Genomic DNA, 20,036 nt, shown 5'->3' with positions numbered 1-20,036 from the left:
GATAGAGAGCACAGGGTGATAGCTAAAAAATAAAATTAAGGGGTGAGAGAGAGGAATGCACTGGGAGGAGAAAGGGAAAGATAGAATGTAAATTATCTCACATAAAAGAGGGAAGAAAAAGCTTTTACAGTGGAGGGGAAGAGGGGGAAGGTGAGAGGGAATGAGTGAACCTTATTCTTATTAGATTTGGCTTAAGGAGGGAATAACACACACACTCAATTGGATATGGAAATCTAACACCGTCCAGGAAAGTAGGGGGGAAGGGAATAAGAGAGAAGGGAGGGCAGATTGGGGGAGGGAATAATCAGAAGCAAATACTTTTGAGGAGGGACAGGGTCAAAAGAGAGAAAATAAATGGGGGCGGGATAGGATGGAGGGAAATATACTCTTTTACAATATGACTATTATGGAAGTGTTTTGCATGACTACACATATATAACCTTTATTGAATTGCTTGCCTTGTCAATAAAGGTGCGGGGGAGGCAGGAAGGGAGAGTATTTGGAACTCAAAGTTTTAAAAACAAACGTTAAAAATTATTTTTACATGCCAATGAGAAATGAGATATATGTATAGAAATCTCTCTTGTCCTACAGGAAAATAAAAGGGGAAGGAGATAAGAGAAGTGGGGGGTGGTGATAGAAGGGACAGCAGATTGGGGAAAGGGGTAATCAAAATGCACAGTCTAGGGGTTGGGGGAGATGGGGAGAAAATTTGGAACTCAAAAATCATGTGGAGGTGAATTTTGAAAACTAAAAATAATTAAGTCTTAAAAAAAGAACCTAGACATCATATTTCAAGAAATTCTCAAGAAAACTTCCCTGATATCCTACAAAGTGGTAATCAACAAAGTAATCTGGTACTGGCTAAGAAATAATACCATACACAGTAATAAATGACCATAGTAATCTAGAGTTTGATGAAATCAAAGATCCAAGTTTTTGAAACAAAAACTTATCACCAGTTGACAAAAATTGTTAGGAAAACTGAAAAGCAGTTTGACTGAAACTAGGTATAGACCAATATCTCACATAGTGTACAGAGATAAGATCAAAATGGGTTCATGATTCAGACATTATACATAAGATTATTAAGAGAACATGGAAATTAGGAGAACCTGGAAAATTTTACCTCTCAGATCTATGGATAAGGGGAGAATTTATGACAAAACAAGAGATAAGAGAGCATTACAGGATGTAAAATAGATAATTTTGATTACATTAAATATGGTTTGCACAAACAAAACCAATATAGCCAAAATCAAAAGGAAAGTAAGAAACTCGGTGTGGGTGGGAGATTTTACAGCAAGTTTCTTTGGTAAAGGCCTCAAAATGATTTGTCAAATTTAAAAAAGAAGAGCCACCCTCCAATTGATAAAACAGTCAAAGGATATGAACTAGCATATTTTAGAAGAAATCAAAGTTATCTATAGTCATATGAAAAAAACAATCTAAATCACTAATAGAGAAATGCAAATTTAAACAACTCTGAGGTACCACTTCACATTTATCCAACTGGCTAATGCAACAAAAAAAGAAAATGACAAATGTTGGGAGGGGGTGTAGAAATATAAGGACACTACTTCAGTTTGTGAAATTGTGGACTAATTCAACCATTCTGGAAAATAACTTGGAGCCATGCCCAAAGGGCTACAAAACAGTGTATATCCTTTGACCTGGACAGCTAGGTGGTACAGTGAATAGAGCACTAGTGCAGGAGTCACCTCTCACCTCAGACACTTGATACTCATTAGCTGTGTGACCTTGGGCAAGTCACTTAACCCCAATTACCTCATCTCCAGTCATCCTGATGAATATCTGGTCACTGGATTCAGACGGCCCTGGAGAAGTGAGGTTGGTGACCTGCACAGCCCTCCCTCGTTCAAAACAAAGTCAAGTGTGAGTCATGTCATTATTTCTCTGATGACATGGTCTTCTTCAGCAATGAAGGAAGAACACACATATCCTTTGACCCAGAAATACAGCTACTAGGTCTGTATTCCAAACAGATCAAAGAAAAAGGAAAGATATATGTACAAAAATATACATAGCAGTTTTTTAGGGGGGCAAAGAATTGGAAATTGAGGGGAGCCCATCAAGTGAAGAATGGCTAAACAAGATGTGACATATGATTTTGAAGGAATATTGTATGCTATAAGAAATGATATACTTGTTTTCAGAAAAATCTAGGAAGATTTACATGAACTGCTGCAAAGTGAGCAGAACCGGAACACTGCACACAATAACAGCATTAATGTATGATGACTAACTGTGAACGTAGCTATTTTCAGCAACATGATGATCCAAGATAATTCTGAGTAACTTAGGATGAAAAATGCTATTCACCTCTGGTGAAAGAACTGGTGGAGCTTGAATGTAGTTTAAATAAAGCACACTTTAAAAAATTTTTTTTTCTTGTTTTTGGGGGGATCTGTGTTTCCTTCTGAAACATAGCTAATACAAAAATGTTTTGCACAAATGCACATGTATAATCTATATCAAACTGCTTGGACTTCTCAAATGGGGGAGGTAAAAAGGAGGGAAAAATTTGAAACTCAAAATTTTAAGAAGATATATTTTTAAAAATATACATGTAATTGAGAAAAATAAAAAACTAAATGTTTAAAAAAATGAGAGCAACTCAATTATGGAAGCAACTAGACTAAAAATATAAAGAGGTTAACCAAAGAAAACAGCATTTGAGCATTATTTCTTAATTTTTTTCTTTCCCTTTCTGAATACGGCACATAAAATGGAAACTGTGTATGTTTTAATAATTTTATTTTTTTTTTTTAAAAACATTTTACATGGACAACTTACAAGACAGTAGAGAGAGTCCTGCTTTACATACTTTTATGCCATCTGGATATCATCATTTTCTGATTACATCACATTCTGTGGTTACATGTTTCCATTAAACTTTCAGTGAATTTAACTACGAGAGTCAAAATAGTAATGACAAGTAGCCATTCCCCTGACGTTTAACAAGTAGAAGAGAATTTCAGCTTTCTTGCATCCATGAATTTATGGATTTCAGAGTGTTAAATGGTTCCCACTTAAATTATGGATCATTAACGGGAGAAATAAATTGTAGAGTGCTTAATGACTAGTAAGTTAAATACACATCAATGTACTCCACAAAGAGCCTACTCACCAAAACTAATTCAGAAGAAAGGCAGACTTTGCTCTTACTCAAAACTGATTGCTTCAAGTTTTTTTCTTTTCCCCCTCATTTGGTTTTGAAGTGTGTTCTCCCATGAAACTGATCAAGAAAAAATGAAAACTCATCCATGACCAAATTCCCTTTCAGGGTTATGGTGTGTTATTTCAGTACTCATCCAAACGTCAGATTAAATTTTTAAAAATGGAAATAGCCTTGCTTTGCTCTTTATGCACTTGTAATTTGAAAAATTTTAAGCAAAGTCTCAAAGACTAAATTTAAAAAAGGAAATTAATCGAACAAGACTATACGAAAGGCAAAGGGCAACAAATACATTAATTTTAGTTTTGTTTCTTGGAGGTCAAGTAACTCTGAAACCAAATATTTTGAGACTTTCTTCAAAACACAATTTGTAAATATGGGCACTAAAAATAATCAGTTCTCATGATTATTCTACATCTTATATATCTTCAAGTGTAGTTAATGTTTGAAAAATGGCTCTAAGAAATAGTATCCTGATAGTTCATATAGCTATACAAGTAAATCATACCTGCATGTAGTTGCTGGCAAAACTAGAATTAGTGATAACACCAGATCACTACCATGGACATGGAAAAACCAATTAGTCTATTCTGCCTTGTTGTTACCAAATGATTGAGTTTATATACCGTACATTTGAATGTTGGTGAGATACAAGTAGAAAGTACACGATTAGTTTCACTGTAGGCTAATCCTGCAGTATGGTAAATTAGGAAGGAGATGAGAATGATATGGAGAAAAGTTTTGGAAATACCAAGTTGTCTGGACATACAGCCATTACTAATTACTATTTTATAACTACACTTTCACAACACATTTAAAACACACACAGTCTCAAACTCCAGCTCATAATCTGCGAGGTAACTGACCTTTTCATGGTTGACTAAATGCAATTGCTATCATTAAGACAGAATCCATTTACCTTGTGTTAACTCAGATGGAAATCTTTGAGATACCATTCTAACATCAATCTAGATGCTTAAACAGATAATAAATATTGAGGCCAGATAAAATCGTTTATGTCCCAACAAGTTTTCATATTACAAGAAAAAAATATGCTTCTGTTCAGAATGTTATTTTTCAATCCAGCATATAAGAGCTCAGCAACACCATTGTAATTCTATGAGTACTTTTTTGTTGTGATTTGGGAATTTAGGGTATTTTTGATCCAAAATAAAGCAATTATGTCTTATAATAAGAATTGTCATCATGGACTCTTTTTTCACCAATTTCATTTTCCTAACCAATTTTTTCAATATTCATTTTTTTCTCTTAATTTCATAGTAATAAAGAGCCCAGATTATGTTTCCTGGACTACTGAATGCTGGATCTCCACTTTAAACATTACTTTGAAGTAGTGTAGAGTAAATAATTTTGGTAATCTGAAGAACAGCTGCATGCAGGGTATATTGTACTATGATAGCTCCAAACCCTTTATAAAAACCAAGCATTCCTTCTTCTTGCTTTATACTATTGATACAGTCTCTCATTCCCTCATACTGAGTATTGATTGGAAGCACTTCATAGCCAAGGTCTGTATTGTCAATTATTGTACGTGTTCCTTGAATATGAAGACGGTGCAAAACGGTTTCCAGTGGGTAAAGCATAACATCGGAGCACAGGCTGGCAGCAAAACTTGCAATCAGTTCAGGAAAATAAGCATCCAACACACTCTGTACAGGACTGGCACTTTCAGTTGGATGACTATGAGCATTTTTCCTTTTCAGAACTAGTAGGACAAACTTCTGGATGATAGAACTTATGATATAATGAAGAACTCCATGCAATACAGTGGGAAAGGTCAAGGCAAGAAGTGGGAGCAATCGCTTGCTATGAGGTACTCCCATGCCTATCACTCTGCCAATCCCTTCTTTTACACATTCCAAAATTCCAGTATTATCTCGAATGATCTCACTCTGCAATCAAAATAATTTTAAAAAAAAGGATTAACATCTCATTTTTATCAAGCAAGTATCATATAAACTCTTAGAGTTCCTTACAGCTCTAAAATTCTGTTATTCTAACTCAGGGTACTCCCCTAAAAAGAAGGTCACTGAGAAGAACTGTTTGCTCAATTCTCACTAAGGTCAACTGGGAAGGAAAATGGTTATGTAGGGGAAGCAGCTAAAATAAATGATTATTAAGAGCTAAAGTATGGCACAGACCACAGAGTTCTAAGAATTGAGGGAAGGAAAAGATCACTGTGCAGTTAAACAACAAAGTAAAGTTATACAAATGAGACTAGACTTGTGCTGGGGCCTTCAATGACAGTGGGAAGTGAACTGGTAATGAGTAGGAGAAATGACAGTACAGACAACCAGAATAAGCAATCAAAGTATAGGGGAAAGCAAAAACATCGGAAATGTAGGGGAAACTGGACTGAGTGGAACACAGAGTTTGAACTGAAGGGTATTGGGAAATAAGTCAGAAAAGCAAGATGAAGCCACTAAGACTTTGAATACTAGGCTTAAGAGTTTAAAATTGATTTCACAGTCAATAAGGGAATACTATAAAGCAGAAAATAAACTGATTAAAGTAGCTTCTTAAATTGATCTGAAAATAATTATGTAAAATAACAGAAGATGACTTTAAAGTACTACTTAAAAGTTTTACTACTTAATGTTTCATATACGTTATCTTATTTCTTTGAAGTTAAGCATGACAATATTACTGTTTCCATTCTACAGATAAATTGAGGCTCAAATATGTTGTGATTAGTCCAAAATTATACACCTAGTATGTATCAGAAAAGGGATTACAATCCAGGCCTTCTCCGAGTCTAGAATTCTTTCAGCATGTTATCTCTGGGATAGAAGAATGAGACAGATGAAAGAAGATCTGATTTGAGGAGTGATGCCAGGCAGGAAGATAAGTTAGGAAACAGATGAGGATCTGAATTAGGGTGGCAGCTGTGAAATGGAGAAGAGAAACAGATCTTAAGACACTGAGAAGGAAGAATCAATAAGATTTGGTATCAGATCGGCTATTAGAGACAACTAATGGAGAGTGTGATGACTCAGTCACAACCTGAATTCAACTCTAAGTTGTCAGCTGTATGACCTTGGAAAATTCAGGTAATCTATCAGGAAGAGAATCAAGTTCTACAACAATAAAATGAAAAGACTAGACTAGATGGCTAATGAAATTCATTCCAATTCTAAATCTTTGGTTAGGCAAAGGAAGAGAAGCAAAAAGTTAGTTGGAAAATCAGAACCACTCTGAAGTTTGTTTTTTCATCTAAAAAATGATAAAGTTGCATTAGTTAGTTGTTCTCTAATCAATTCTGGAATTATAAGACCAAAACATGAAGCAAAAAGAATGGTAACAGCATTGACAGTAAAGAAGAAATCAGGAAGGGAAATCAGTTGTGAAGGGGACTGACTTTTTTTGCATTATATTAAGGTAATGGAACAACAAAATGGTGATCTTCTGTAGGCAGTTGGAAATGAGAAAATGGATACTGGGTGAGAGGTATGAATAGAAAATAACTTCCAAAACCACTCTGGAGAACAATATGGAACTATGCCTAAAAGGTTATAAAACTGCATAGTCTTTGACCTAGCAATACCACTACTAGGGCTATATCTCAAAGAGATCAAATAAAAAGGAAAAGAACCCATCTCTTTTTGTGGTGGCAAAGAAATGGAAATTTAAGACATACCCGTCAATTGGGGAATGGCTGAACAAGTTCTGGTATATGATTATACAAGAAATAATGAGCAAGGAGGTTTCACAAAAACCTAGAAAGACCTATATGAACAGATGCAGAGTGAAGTAAGAAGAACCAAGAGAATGTTGTACATAGAACAATATTTTAATGATGATCAATGATTTAAGAGTTAGCTACACAGAGCTATGCAATGATTCACAACAATTCCAAAGCATTTATGATGAAAAATGCTACCCACCTCCAGAAAGAGAACTGATGAACTCTGAGTGCAAAATGAAGCACAGTTTTCCACTTTATTTTTTCTTTTTTTTGAGGGCAGAGGCAACATGGCTAATACAGAAATATATTTTACATGTCTTCACATGTATAAAGCCTTCTCAATGGGCTAGAAGGAGGGAAAGAATTTGGAACTCAAAAAAACTGAAAATAGTTTCCAAATGTTTTGGAAGTCATCTGCAGGGAAAATAAAAGATGACTGTTGAAGGTCATCATGGATGAGATATCTGAAGGAATGATTAGAACAGTAGAGTATCAACTTGACTTAGAGGATATACCTAAAAATTAGTATGCTGAAGAACCATTAAAGGAAAAAGAAAATTAGAGAGTAGAAGGAGAAGCAAGAGATCAGTGTCATGGAAACGAAGGGAAAAAAGTAAGAAAGATAAAAGTCTGGGACAAGATTACAGAATTTAACTAGGAAGTCACTAGTGACTATAGAGGCAGCAATTTTAAAGATGAGATAGAAGCAAGACTGCAAGGAGGCTATAAGGTGAGGAAAGAGAGGACTCAAGCATACGGAGAACTTATTTACTGAGTTTTGTAGAAACAAAAGAGGCAGGAAGAAGTTGCTAAAGATGGGGAAATATATATATATATATATATATATATATATATATATATATATATGCTCAAAGCAAAAGAAAAATCAGTTGAGAGTATAAATGAAAATGCATGATGGTGGGGAGAAAAGGGAAGGGAGAAGAACTTTAGAATGAAATGTCCCTAAGGAATTAGAAACGAATAGGTTCTAGAGTATGTTTGAGAGAAGAGAAAGAGTATCTTTGTAATAAAAGTTGTTACCAATCTGAGTTAGCTCTATTTCATAATCATTGTAGCTGAGTCGCCACCTTGTGGTGAAAAATTACCCTGAAAAAGGATTTTTTTATTTCTCCAAAAATTTATTTGGAAATTTTTCATACACTTTCAGATGACATCATATGTAAATTAAAAGCCTATTTCGAATGTGTTGCCCATGGGGACCACTCTGAGAGACAAAAGTGAGAGATGATAAAGGCCTGAACTAGGGTTGCAGCAGTATGAGTGGTAAAGGGAAGGTAAAATGAACAAGATCTGGCAACTGATTAGACATAGGAAAAGATGGAGAGGGATGACTTCAAGATGATTTAGATTTCAAGCCTGAGTAACAGTACCAGAATGATGGTACCATCAAGAGTAGTAAGGTCTGTGGAGAGAAAGACAGCTTAGGGATAAGGGGTTGTGGGAGTGATGAGTTTAGTTCTGAACATATGTTTGAGGTTATTAGTAGAAAATCAAGGTAGAGTTAAATTTTTAGCACGCTGCTGGAAATGAAGAACAAGAGACTGGGGAAAGGGAGAAGGTGAGATATATGGATTTGGGAGTCAACTGTATAGAGATAAATATTGAAGAAAGGAGTTGAGGAATAAGTGGTCATCAAAAAGTGAAGGGAATGAGTATAGAATATTTTTTCTGTTAGTTCCATAGTTAATTGGTGAATGGGATGAGGGATGTAGGTTAATAACTTGGAGTGTCTGAGTCAAGCAAAGGTTTTTTATTTTATTTTAGTACAGGACAGACATGGGCATGTTGGCAGGTAGAACAGAAGGAGCTAGTAAAAAGAAAAGATTAAAAATGAGAGATACAGAATGAGTATATGGATTTAGTCATTAATGGCATCATGTAAGGGAAGAAATAAGAACTATCCAAAAGAATGAGCTGCTTTTGTAGGAGGTTGCTTCTCAGAGGACTCCAACAAAAACTGGATGTTCAATTGTGGATGTTGTAAAGGGGATACTTGGACAAGTACAGGTTGGATCAAACAGCTACTCACTGATAGAACAAAGTCCTAGATTAGATAAGATTAGACACACAAGTAGAATGGGTTGGCCTTGGCTAAGGAGGAAGACTACCAGATCCTCTAAGACTAGAGGAAAGGAGTGAAGGATAGGTAAGAAGTCTAGAGGTATAGAAGGCAGATGAGAAAGTTCAAGACATGGCTTTAATCTCCTCAGTAAAGAAGGCTAGGTCCTCTACCTATTGGGATGGGGGAGAAAGAGAGGGAATATTGTTGGGAGCTTGAGGAAAGAGAAGAAAGTTTACAACAGCTGTTGTTATGGAGAGTATTAATAAGGAATCAACTAGAAATAAATAGGACTGTTAGGCTCCCTTAAGACTAGGGAGTCTTTATAGTGGGTCTAGACACTACTGTGTTTTGACTTCCTCCAATAGAGCTCAGCAAATTGGAAGTGGGCTAAAATACAAGTTCAAGACCGAAAGGAGAGAAGTGAACAAGTAATTTGATTCTTGTGGCAAATAACTATTTCTGAGAGTAATAAAATGACCATAAAAAGACAAAAAAACAAAAAAACCCAAAAAACTGTGGACTACCTGCACCTATGACAAATCCCAAATGAGGTTCTGATTTCAAAGAGAATGTGAAATGTGAAAGAGAACGGAATGGCTAAGGCACAGAGAAAAGACTCAAAATTAGAACTGTGAGACTAGCCTGACTTGCAACCTTTGCCTAGAAAGATGTCTATGGTATAACAATGTGGTGAGAATACCAGCTGGGAAATACTATATTAGTCCAAATGACGAAATGCTAATCTATACTATTCTTACGTTTTCACATAAAATTCAAGTTCATAAAATATATCATCTGTATGTAATAAGAATTATAGTTAAAAGATACACACAAAAAGAATAAATATGTTGATAATTTACCTGAACAGTTTCAATCAGGCTTGCGGAATAAAAAGGCATTGCCACCACGTAAGTTAGGCTGCAGAGATCAAAATAAATTTATCACTGTCTTGTAAACAAGACTTGTTTATGCCAGCTTAAAAAAAAAAAGCTAAGCATAATTATTAACAACTTGCATTAAAGTAGCACAATTTTATGCAGTTTTTCAACTGTTCATAGATATAATCTAGAGAAATTAACTTCTGAAGGCTTGAATTATTATATACATTTTTTAGTAATGAGAAAAAAACAAACTTAGGAGTAGTGACAACATATTAACAGCCTTTAAGGAATACAGAGTCTATTTCCTGCCAGTTGGGATTTAGTTTATCCATCTATAAACCTTTCTTTCACGTGACCTATGTAAGCCGTATGAAAGATTCATTCCACAGATTCAGACTCGGAAGTACAGCTTCAGAAGTAGAGTTCACTGTCATTATACCACTCTCATTCACTCATACCAATCCAAGTCCTTGAATTTCACCCAACAGAACTAAAGCAGTCTATAGAGGTAAATGAAGTCTCCTTTTACTTAAAAAAAAATGACAGATTTGCAAAGTTTTCATGTCACCAATGCTTTATCAAACAACTCTGGTATAAGACTACACCATCTAGCTATTATACAAATTCCAACATAGGCTTTCCTAACTTTTATAGGACAGGTCCTCACAACTAGTAGTTTTTCTGTTGAATGGAACACGAACACCCAAATATACACACATATATATATGTAATGTATGCATGTGATTAGAATTTATGGTAGGTCCTGTCACTACTATGTTTTGATTTCCTCCAATATGTGTTCACACATATATACAGTATATATGTACATACTATATATACATGTATACCCAACAGACATGCATGCATACATAAACACATACACATATACTCTCACAATGGAGGCAAGCAAACACATAGGTTTCCACTTCACAATCTTCAAATAAAAGTTTGTTGTTGTTTTTATGTGAAAAGTAAAGTTCTAATCTACAGAACTGGTCACTGTTATGCTAGTACAGCATGTTGATTGCCATTAAAGTGACAGGTTTGCTCTTAGCTCTTCACACACACACATGCATCTACGCATGCGTACGTATACATATACGAATATCAATCAACTATGAAGGCTTTTATTAATTTCCTAAAGAATAAACAAAAAACTCAAGCTTACAGTCTAAGGTATGGTGAAATTTCTTTATTAAGGGAAGGCTATAATAAATACCTATTTCCTTTCCTCGTCTGAAGTGCTTTTGCCACAAATATTTGATCAACGTTAAAAATTTAGAAACAATCAGTAATCCTGCTACTTATTATGAATTTTTTCAAACCTACCATAATAATAATAATATTGATAGTTTTTGGCAAGTACTTACGCTTTAAGTAGAAGATGTTCTCCCACTTTTTTAGGACTCCACTTGTGAGAAAGTTCTCTAAAAAAAAGAGTTTAATTTATGTAGTTAGTTCCTGAATTAGCCTTAGATTCTGTCTCATTTTCCTATGTGTGGTCATGATATTACAAGAGAAACTGATGGGGACTGCTTATAATTAGGTTAATTTGCCTCAGTGTTTCTAAGTTCTAAATATTCTCCCAAAACCATGGTAGTGTTCTATGGTGACAGAAAGGGAAGGAAGATTAAAAAGGGAGAGTGGGTTAAGGATGTAGGTGACAATATTTAATAATTTGGATAGGAACTGGTAGACAGCAGACAAGAAACTTGAAGCAAAATAAAATAAAATGAAAATGGTGAGAAAGGGAAGATAGGGGTTTAAGTAGGAAAGTAAGAAGTGGAAAAGAAAGAAAGAAATGGGGAAGGGAGGAAGGGCAAAAGCAGAAAGGGAAAAGAAAATATAGAAAGATGAATAAAAAAATCAACTAAATTAAGAAGAGAAGACAAAAAGGGAAAAAATAAGGAAAACTAGAGAGCACAAAAAAGAGAAGGTAGAGAAGAGAAAAAGAAATAACTGATCTGTTTACTCAGCCCTATCCTGTATTCCTGTTGTGTCCATCTTGGTGATCTACAACCATGGGTTAGTCATACATACCACTAATAATTCCACTCCCACTCCTGCGAATTACAGTTTAAGTCACAAAATTCTGTTGAACTAGATCCACAACAAACTCAACTAGACCTTGCAAACGCATGGTAATTTTTTTAATGTCAATTTGTTTAGTCATTTATATGTAATCTATACATCTCACTTTCATCATATACAATTTTAATTCAAATTTCTACATGTAAAATTTAAGTTTTAACTAGTGGAATGGCCTCATGTTGCTATTTTTTTTAAACAGTAAAAGACTTCTGAGATTCTGAGAGATAAAAAAATACTTTCATTCACCGGCAACAATGGTGCTAAGAGAATTGATTTTAGTTAAGAGTTTTAGTTAAAACTCTTCACTGATGGATAACAGGAAGATCATGATCCTCAAAGAGTCATCCTTTCTACAAGAGAAGTTCCTTATACAAGAAATAAACTGTTTAGTCTGTCATTACAGTGGGCAGTAAAAGACCTTGGGAAATCATCATGACAAAAAAATATTTCTTATGTTGCTGCTATGAAATCAGTACACTGGGTTCATTTTTTTTTTTTTTGCACATAACACTGATTTTTCTAACTTTAAAAGGTCTTATGGGTTCTTTAACTTTTGGCACTGGTATCTCAAGTCTGCCAAACAAAGGTATAATTAAGAGAATATATCTTTGTCCACAGTGCCCTGAAGACTAAAATGTATGACTTTTCTGTAGTCTGGCACACCAGACTTCCTATTCCACTTTATGAAACTTATCCTTTGGTTTCTTACAGTTTTTCTGTGAGTCTGTCCTCCGCTTCTTCTATTTTTTCCCTATGGTAAGCAATTTTGTTTCCTCCATTCTGTCCTGCAAGTACTCCAATTGGAGGCGGCATTAACATGTAGATACAGGTATGAACATACTTGACAGTAATGGATAGTCTTTCTAAAATCACAGTATTGCAATCTAAAAGATGGTATATGCAAGTAGTACATTTCCACTTTGGAAATTTTTCAAAATGTCCATTATGCTGTCGGGTAACCCAATGAGTTCCAGAAAAGGAACAACATTTACTTCTTTTATGCTTTGAGAGTGCCCACTGGAACCAGCCCCATAGGAGACCCTACAATATCCTCTGAACTACCAGTATCTGCTGATTTCACTGTGAGAAGCAATGACCTGGTATACTACCCAAGGCTTTGATTATGATTCTAAAACTCTGGAAGTTGACAGTGTTAGCTGTCTAAAAGATACCCTCACCTCAGACAGACTCTTGGATGAAAGTACCTTCTCTCCTGTCCAAGTTTTTCTTGCATCTGATTAATGATTTTCTCCCAAAACATGCAGGTCTCCAGGAACTGAAATCAGCAACCACCATTCATCAAAATGCAGTGGAATTTAATATGGACTGTGTCTCAACCGGCAAATAGGACATGTAGGGTCTCCTGTGGGGCTGGTTCCATTGGGCACTCTCAAAGCATAAAAAGATGTCCAGTCTTATGTACCTTTTTTCACAACATATCTCAAAGAAAAGGAAACAGGTAGATGTTTCTTACTGTAAATAGCAAAAACACAAAACTTCTTTAGAGAGAGAGGGCTGTGTTATTAAAAGGAGTGAATGTTGTTCCTTTTCTGGCAGCCTAAGCAATCATTTGTCCACCTCAGCCAACCAGGACCACACACAAGGTACTTGCAACTGCTGGGTGGTCAGTTCAGAACCTCTGCTGGACATGCCAAATGTTTGATAATTCATTCATTCGCTCTCTTTCTTTCTCTTAAGTTTCCAACTCTCTTCCCTTCTCTCAGTAAATTACCAGACCTCCTGCCTCTTATCTTATTGAGAACATTGATGTAAGTATGAGTTCCCTCACTGTCCTATATCATTACCTGCCCTCTCAGGTTTCAGAAGATGTGCCACTACCAAATTTAACCACTACACTTCTTAATCCCTTACAGTTGAGCTTCTTTTCTCACCTCTAATGGAACTGCTCTCTACAAGTCTATAAGTTACCTGTTTTTAGATCCAATGGTCTCTTCTTTGACCTCATTATCCTTGACCTTTATATAGCACACTGGACAATCACTCCTTTATTTTTGATATTTTCTCCTTAGCATCCATGATGGTACCATCTTCAGGTCCTCTTTCTACCTGTATGAATGCTCTTCTATTGGTGGTTCATTCTCAATTTCTCAGCCTCATGCCTGGAGTGAATTCCCTGCAAGTCTCTGCTAAAAATCCTTCTCTAGTTTCAAAATCCAGCTTAGGTGTCTACTCCTGGTCTGCCCAGGATAACAGAATCTATAATCTTTCTCTATAGTCAGAATTACACAGCTCTGATTCAGAGGGCCAGGAGGATTCACCTCTGTTGCATAGTTCCTTCCCTGGTCTTTTATCCATGGATTTAATTTTTGATCTTGGGCTAGGAAAATGAGCCATTGTGGTTTCTTCCTGGATATTCTTATCACTATTTGGTCTGGTGCTCCTCCTAAGATCTATATTAGAATAGCTGCAGGACAAAGCTCAACTACACTGCTGAATAGTATCTTTGCTGGCCTCCCTATAATATTTTTTTTTCCAGTGATGCTATCTGATTACAACTCTTGAAATGCCATAGTCTCCAAAGTTCATGCATAACCACAGTACTGCATATTACCTGTGAAGAATTAACCTAGAAAAATGACATAAGGGATGTCATCAGAGAGATGTATGACCAAAAAAGAAAGACTGATCATATGGTCAGAGCAAGGGAAAACTAATGGACATCCTATATTTGTATCTGTATAATACCAAGGTATCTAGCAGCAGTCCCACAGCTTGAGGGACAGAATCCCCTAAGGAGGACTTACAAGATGTGAACAAATTATTCAGGATGAGAAGGTATGAATGGGTTGTTCTCTGTATTATTAAAAGTAATATCCACATTTACCGAAGTATTTAAGTTTGATAAGAAGATTAGTTTGGAAAGAAATGTTTAACAAAATGAAAATTTCTTAATTTCAGAGAAAAACGCTTTCAACAAGAGATAATCATTTTAGCTGGGAAATTCCATGAATGATTTATACATAGAACCATAGAATAATGGAGTAGGAATGGACTTTGGAAGTCATTTAATCAAATCCTATCATTCTTAAGATCAAGAAACAGAGGGCTAGATTAATAAAGTAACTTACCAAAATCACATAAATAATCAATTGGTAGAAGAATTAGAATGTAAACATTCTACTATCTTGTACAGCCTTCAAACCCTTCAATATCAAGTAATGAAAGAGCCAAGGCAATATAATGATGATAATTTGGGATAGAATCAAATTATGCAAAACTTAGAAATGGCTCATCTTTTCCTTCTTCCCACAGCTATTCCAGTCACCACTCTGCACATTGCACCTCACAGGTAGGGAATAGTTAGGATTACTTATAAAAAAGAACCTAAGATGCCATTCCAGGTAAAGATATTGCCTTAGGAAGTAGTCAGTTTCCCCTTCACTGCGAAGTAAAGCTAAGAAACATGAGATTTGCCCAAAAGAACTTTCCCTCATCATGGCTGGTTTCAAATCTAAAATGTAAGCTTACTTTTTAAGTCTTTTTAAAACCACACTGAAAATCAATCTTCGGGGCAGGTAGGTGGCACAGTGGATGGAGCACTGACCCTGGAGTCAGGAGGACCTGAGTTCAAATCCAACCATAGTAGCTGTATGATGTTGGGCAAGTCACTTAACCTCAAATGCCTCATTAAAAAAAGAAAGAAAAGAAAATCCATCTCACCAACTGACGAAAACTATCTCAGCTTTGAATCCCCCCCCATTCTATTGACTTAAAAGCATGCCCCACTGATCTACAAAAGCAATATGCTAATAATTACAAAAGCAAGGAAGGCACAGGAGTTTAACCAATGAGTTAGGAGAAGGGCATTTTAGTGATAAATAATGTATCTTGAAAGAAAACAAAAGACAAGAGCAAATATATGGGTTCCTTGAAAATGTCAAAATGTTCCCAAAGGGATAGAGAATCCTATTAGGTAATAAGCCCTCATTACACAATGAAAGGATGCTAAGGCCATCTTCTGGTGTGAGGTAAGTAAGACATTTATCTGAGAGCCTTCGTGGAAGGAAACATCATATCTAATAGTGATACTAATAAAAAGTATGAATAAAATTATTCATAAGTAGTTGATACTTAGCAATATAAAATAATAGATCTGGAAGGGACCTCATAAGTTATCTACTCCATTCCTTACCAAATTTGTATTCTTCCATAATATTCTGGACAAGAAAATAACTAAATTCTAATTAAGTAGCTGCAATGACCAGCTCTGCCTTTAGCCCTCTTTTCTTTCTAAACACATTCTTCCAATGTCACTCCTGCAAGACTTCCAGGGTCAGAGCCAAGACAGTAATCTACAGCCAAGCTTTGCCATTTCCCTCCAAATGACTTCCAAATAATGCCTCAGATGGAATTCTGGAGCAACAGAGACAACAAAAGGTCAGGGCGAGACATTCTTCTAGACAAAGACAATTTAGGAGATTGAAAGGAGAGATTTGTAACATGGAAGTAGAGGTTGATATAGTGCCCAAATAGATGGAACGCCATGGTGGGACTTGGTGATGGAAAAAGCAACAGCTACAGTTTTGGTAGTACTCAAGCTGGAGAAGATAAGATGACTGGGCAATTGGTCAGAATGAGATTACAAGGGCCGCCTATGCTAGCAGCAGACAATGTTTGGCAACTCTGTGGCCTCTACCCACCTCTACTCACAGTTCAGGGGGGGAAAGAAGCACTTTTGGTTATGAAAGAGGGCGGGGGGGGTGCTAAGAAACAGTCATATGCTATCCCAAAGAATTGGGGCCGTGAGGAGCAGTTTTACTTGCAGGCCCACACAGGGACCATGGGGAGTAGAATTACTTCAGGTCCTAAGGGATAAGGGGTCCTAAGGAGTCCTTCCTGAGTAAGGACCAGAGACCAGACCAGAAGAGCAGTGACCACTCTTCTCCCAAAATCGTACAAAAGCACCAAAAACTTCCAGCCCCTCCAGAATTTGCTCTGAAAAAGAGTAAAGCTTGTGCCCCTTCCCCCTAATGCCAAGAACAGAGCCCAACTTTAACACAAAGTTGAAAGTCAAGAAATAGGCTGGAAAATATATGGAAACAAACAAAAAAAATAACCTGACCATAAAAAACTATTATGGAGACAGGGAAGATCAAGACACAAACTCAGAGGAAGATGATTCAAAACAGCTACAAGCAAAGACTGAAAGGAAAAATAAAACATTAACTGTATACATGCCAACAAGAATTCCTGGAAGAGTCAAAAAATGATTTTAAAAATCAAATAAGAGTGGTAGAGGAAAAGAGAGTAAAGAAATGAGAGCAAGGGAAGAAAATTATGAGAAGAGAATTAAAAGCTTGGTAAAAGAAGCACAAAAAATATTAAAGACAATAACATCTTAAAAAACAATGTGGACAGAAGTAGAACAGATTGATAAAAGAAGCTACAAAACTTCAGTGATGAAAATAATTCCTTAAAAGGCAGAACTGGCCAAATGGAAAAAGAGGCACAAAAGCTCACTGAAGAAAACAATGCCTTAAAAATCAGAATTGTGCAAATGGAACCTAACAGCTCCATGAGACATCAAGAAACAATAAAACAAAGCCAAAAGAATGAAAAAAAGTAGATGAATATGTGAAATATTTCACTGGGAAAAAAAAAAAAACCTGACCTGGAAAACAAGCTGAGAAGAGATAATTTAAGAATTATTGAACTACATGAAAACTGTGATCAAAAAAAGAGCCTGGACATCATTTCAATAAGTTATTAATGAAAACTATTCTGATACCCTTGAACCTAAAGCAAGACAAAAACTGAAAGATTCTACCAATCACCACCTGAAAAAGATACCAGAGTGAAAATTCCCAGAAATAGCATAGCTAAATTCCTGAGTTTCCAAGTCAAGGAGAAAATACTGAAAGTAACCATAAAAAAACCATCCATATACCATGAAGCCACAGACAGGATCACATAAGGTTTAGCAACTACCATGCTGAGGTATAAAGTGTGTTTAGGGAAGACTAGTACCTCTGGTGTGAGAGCTTATGAGCATTTTTCAGAGCTGCTTTTCACCTCTGATGTCCACCTGATCTAGCCAATTCTCACTTGCATCTCCAATTAGCTGTTGCATGCACAGTGGCCAAACTCCAATAAATTGTTTCAGCAGACAGGCAAAACCAAGTTGAGGGTAACTAAGGAATCTCAAACCCTTTGATGAGTTAGCGGGGTGTCTACGCCAAGTATGTAAAGACTTTTCCTGGTGGAACTGACAAATGAGAACAATTTGTTCCAACAGTCATGAAGGTGGCTAAAGTAAGCACTGTGGAGAGCTAAGAGTTTGGTTAGATATCAAAGATGGCAAGGCATCCACTGTATTCTGAGTCATCACCAGTCATTTTGACTTTATTTTACCACTAGACTTTGATGACAGGCAGATGACTTCACACAACTCTGCCTCACCACTTAAATCCAATTTATGCACAAATCAAAAGATTATCACTTGTACTATCTTACCATTTTTATGTAATGCAAATTCCTGTGACAACAGGCAAGTAACAAAGCAGCAGATGTGGATACACTGGGAGCTGTAGTCACATCCTACACACAAGTGGCCCAGAGCACAGGTCATATTCTTGCTGGAAACAGCAGTGGCATTTGGCAGTCCCCTGGGTATCGGAGCAGTCATTTTGAACAAATTGCACTGCTCACCTCCTGGTACAAAGAAGGAACTAGAAAAGGTGCCCTAAAAATTTTCTGCTTTACCCAACCCTGACCTGCTTACCGTAGTATGTGAGGATCCCACTTTGTGGTTGAAACACAAAAAAATGTACAAAAACTTTTGCAAAATTGCTTCCACTCACCATCAGTACATGGAATGTGTGCACACTTATGGATAACATAAAATCCAGTGGACCTGAAAGACGAACAGCTCTTGTCAGAGAACTTAGCAAGTATCAAATCCAAATAGCAGCCATGATTACAATAAGGCTAGCAAATGAAGGCCAGCCTTTTGAAGTCAAGAGCTGTTTTTTATGGGGTGGCTGCAGCAAAGGGAAGCACCATCAATCTGGCATAGGTTTTGCAATCAAAACTAATCTAGTCAACAAGCTTGTATGCCCTTCAAAAGCAGTGAATGACAGGCTCATGGCAATGTGATTGCATGAAAGTGCCATGCCACCATTATCAATGCATATGCTCCCACCATGATGAATCCTCATGAAATCGAAGAAAAATTTTATGAAGACTTAGAGACCCTTATCTTCAGTGTGCTGAAAGAGGACAAGCTTATAAGTCTGGGTGATTTTAATGCAAGAGTAGGCACAGACTACAAGACAGGGCAATGGAATCCTTGGGAGGAATGGAGTCAGAAACAGGAACAGCAATGTTCATTTACTATCAAAGACTTGTGCATCTCATCATCTTCTTATCACCAACACTGTCTTCCATTTACCTAAATGCAACTAACTTCATGGATTCATCCTTGTAGCAAACGCTGGCATTTAATAGAGTATGTCATTGTAAGGAAAAGAGACAGATGGAATTAAATATAAGAGTGATGAAGGTGATGTGTGGCTCAGACTGCTGGACTGATCACAGACTTATCCTCTCCAAGTTAAACATTCATATTTAACAAAAGTGGTGTCCTCAAGGCAAACAACTACCAGATCAGAGAGCTTCTCTGAGTAGAAACAATTAGTTGCCAACTTGGAGGGAAACCTGAGCCAACACAAGAGTTGGCAACAGCAGAGCAGAAAGTCAGCGCACAGCTTTCAGAGATTTGGTACACCAGACCGCATTTACTCATCTGGGTCAAAACACTTGCAAACATCAAGCAGGACAGTTCATCTGTCTCTCAGAAGGCAGCATTTAACTCCATCAAAAGCAAAACACAAATAAAGCTTAGAGATGCAGGACTCTTGGATCAGTAAGAATGTAGATGAAATTCAGTTTTCCATTGATAGTAAAAACCCAAAGCATTTTTATGATGCCCTAAGACTATTTATGGGCCAAAGTCCTATAATACATCTCAACTACTCAGTGCTGATGGAGCCACATTGATTAGTGATAAGGACATGATCCTGGAGAAAAGGCCTCAACACTTCCATAGTATTCTCA

At 36.4% G+C, this 20,036-nt stretch overlaps 1 protein-coding gene across 2 annotated transcripts in view; it reads right to left on the bottom strand.

Annotated features, from left to right (window-relative positions):
- Positions 1–2,761: 2,761 nt before the first annotated feature.
- Positions 2,762–20,036, bottom strand: part of SLC25A46 (solute carrier family 25 member 46) — a 28,796-nt gene continuing 11,521 nt past the window's right edge. For both annotated transcript variants that reach the window (XM_072597377.1, XM_072597376.1), the window contains exons 6-8: positions 11,240–11,296; positions 9,849–9,906; positions 2,762–5,112 (exon numbers count right to left, since the gene is read on the bottom strand). In XM_072597377.1, coding sequence (XP_072453478.1) covers positions 4,534–5,112; positions 9,849–9,906; positions 11,240–11,296 — 694 coding nt within the window. In that variant the 3' untranslated portion in view covers positions 2,762–4,533. The remainder of the gene's footprint in view (positions 5,113–9,848; positions 9,907–11,239; positions 11,297–20,036) is intronic.

The sequence above is a fragment of the Notamacropus eugenii genome, chromosome 3 (assembly GCF_028372415.1).
Source record: "Notamacropus eugenii isolate mMacEug1 chromosome 3, mMacEug1.pri_v2, whole genome shotgun sequence".
Taxonomy (NCBI): Eukaryota; Metazoa; Chordata; class Mammalia; order Diprotodontia; family Macropodidae; genus Notamacropus; species Notamacropus eugenii.
The sequence above is the reverse complement of the archived record's forward strand: the minus strand, read 5'-3'. Positions and strand labels throughout refer to the sequence as shown.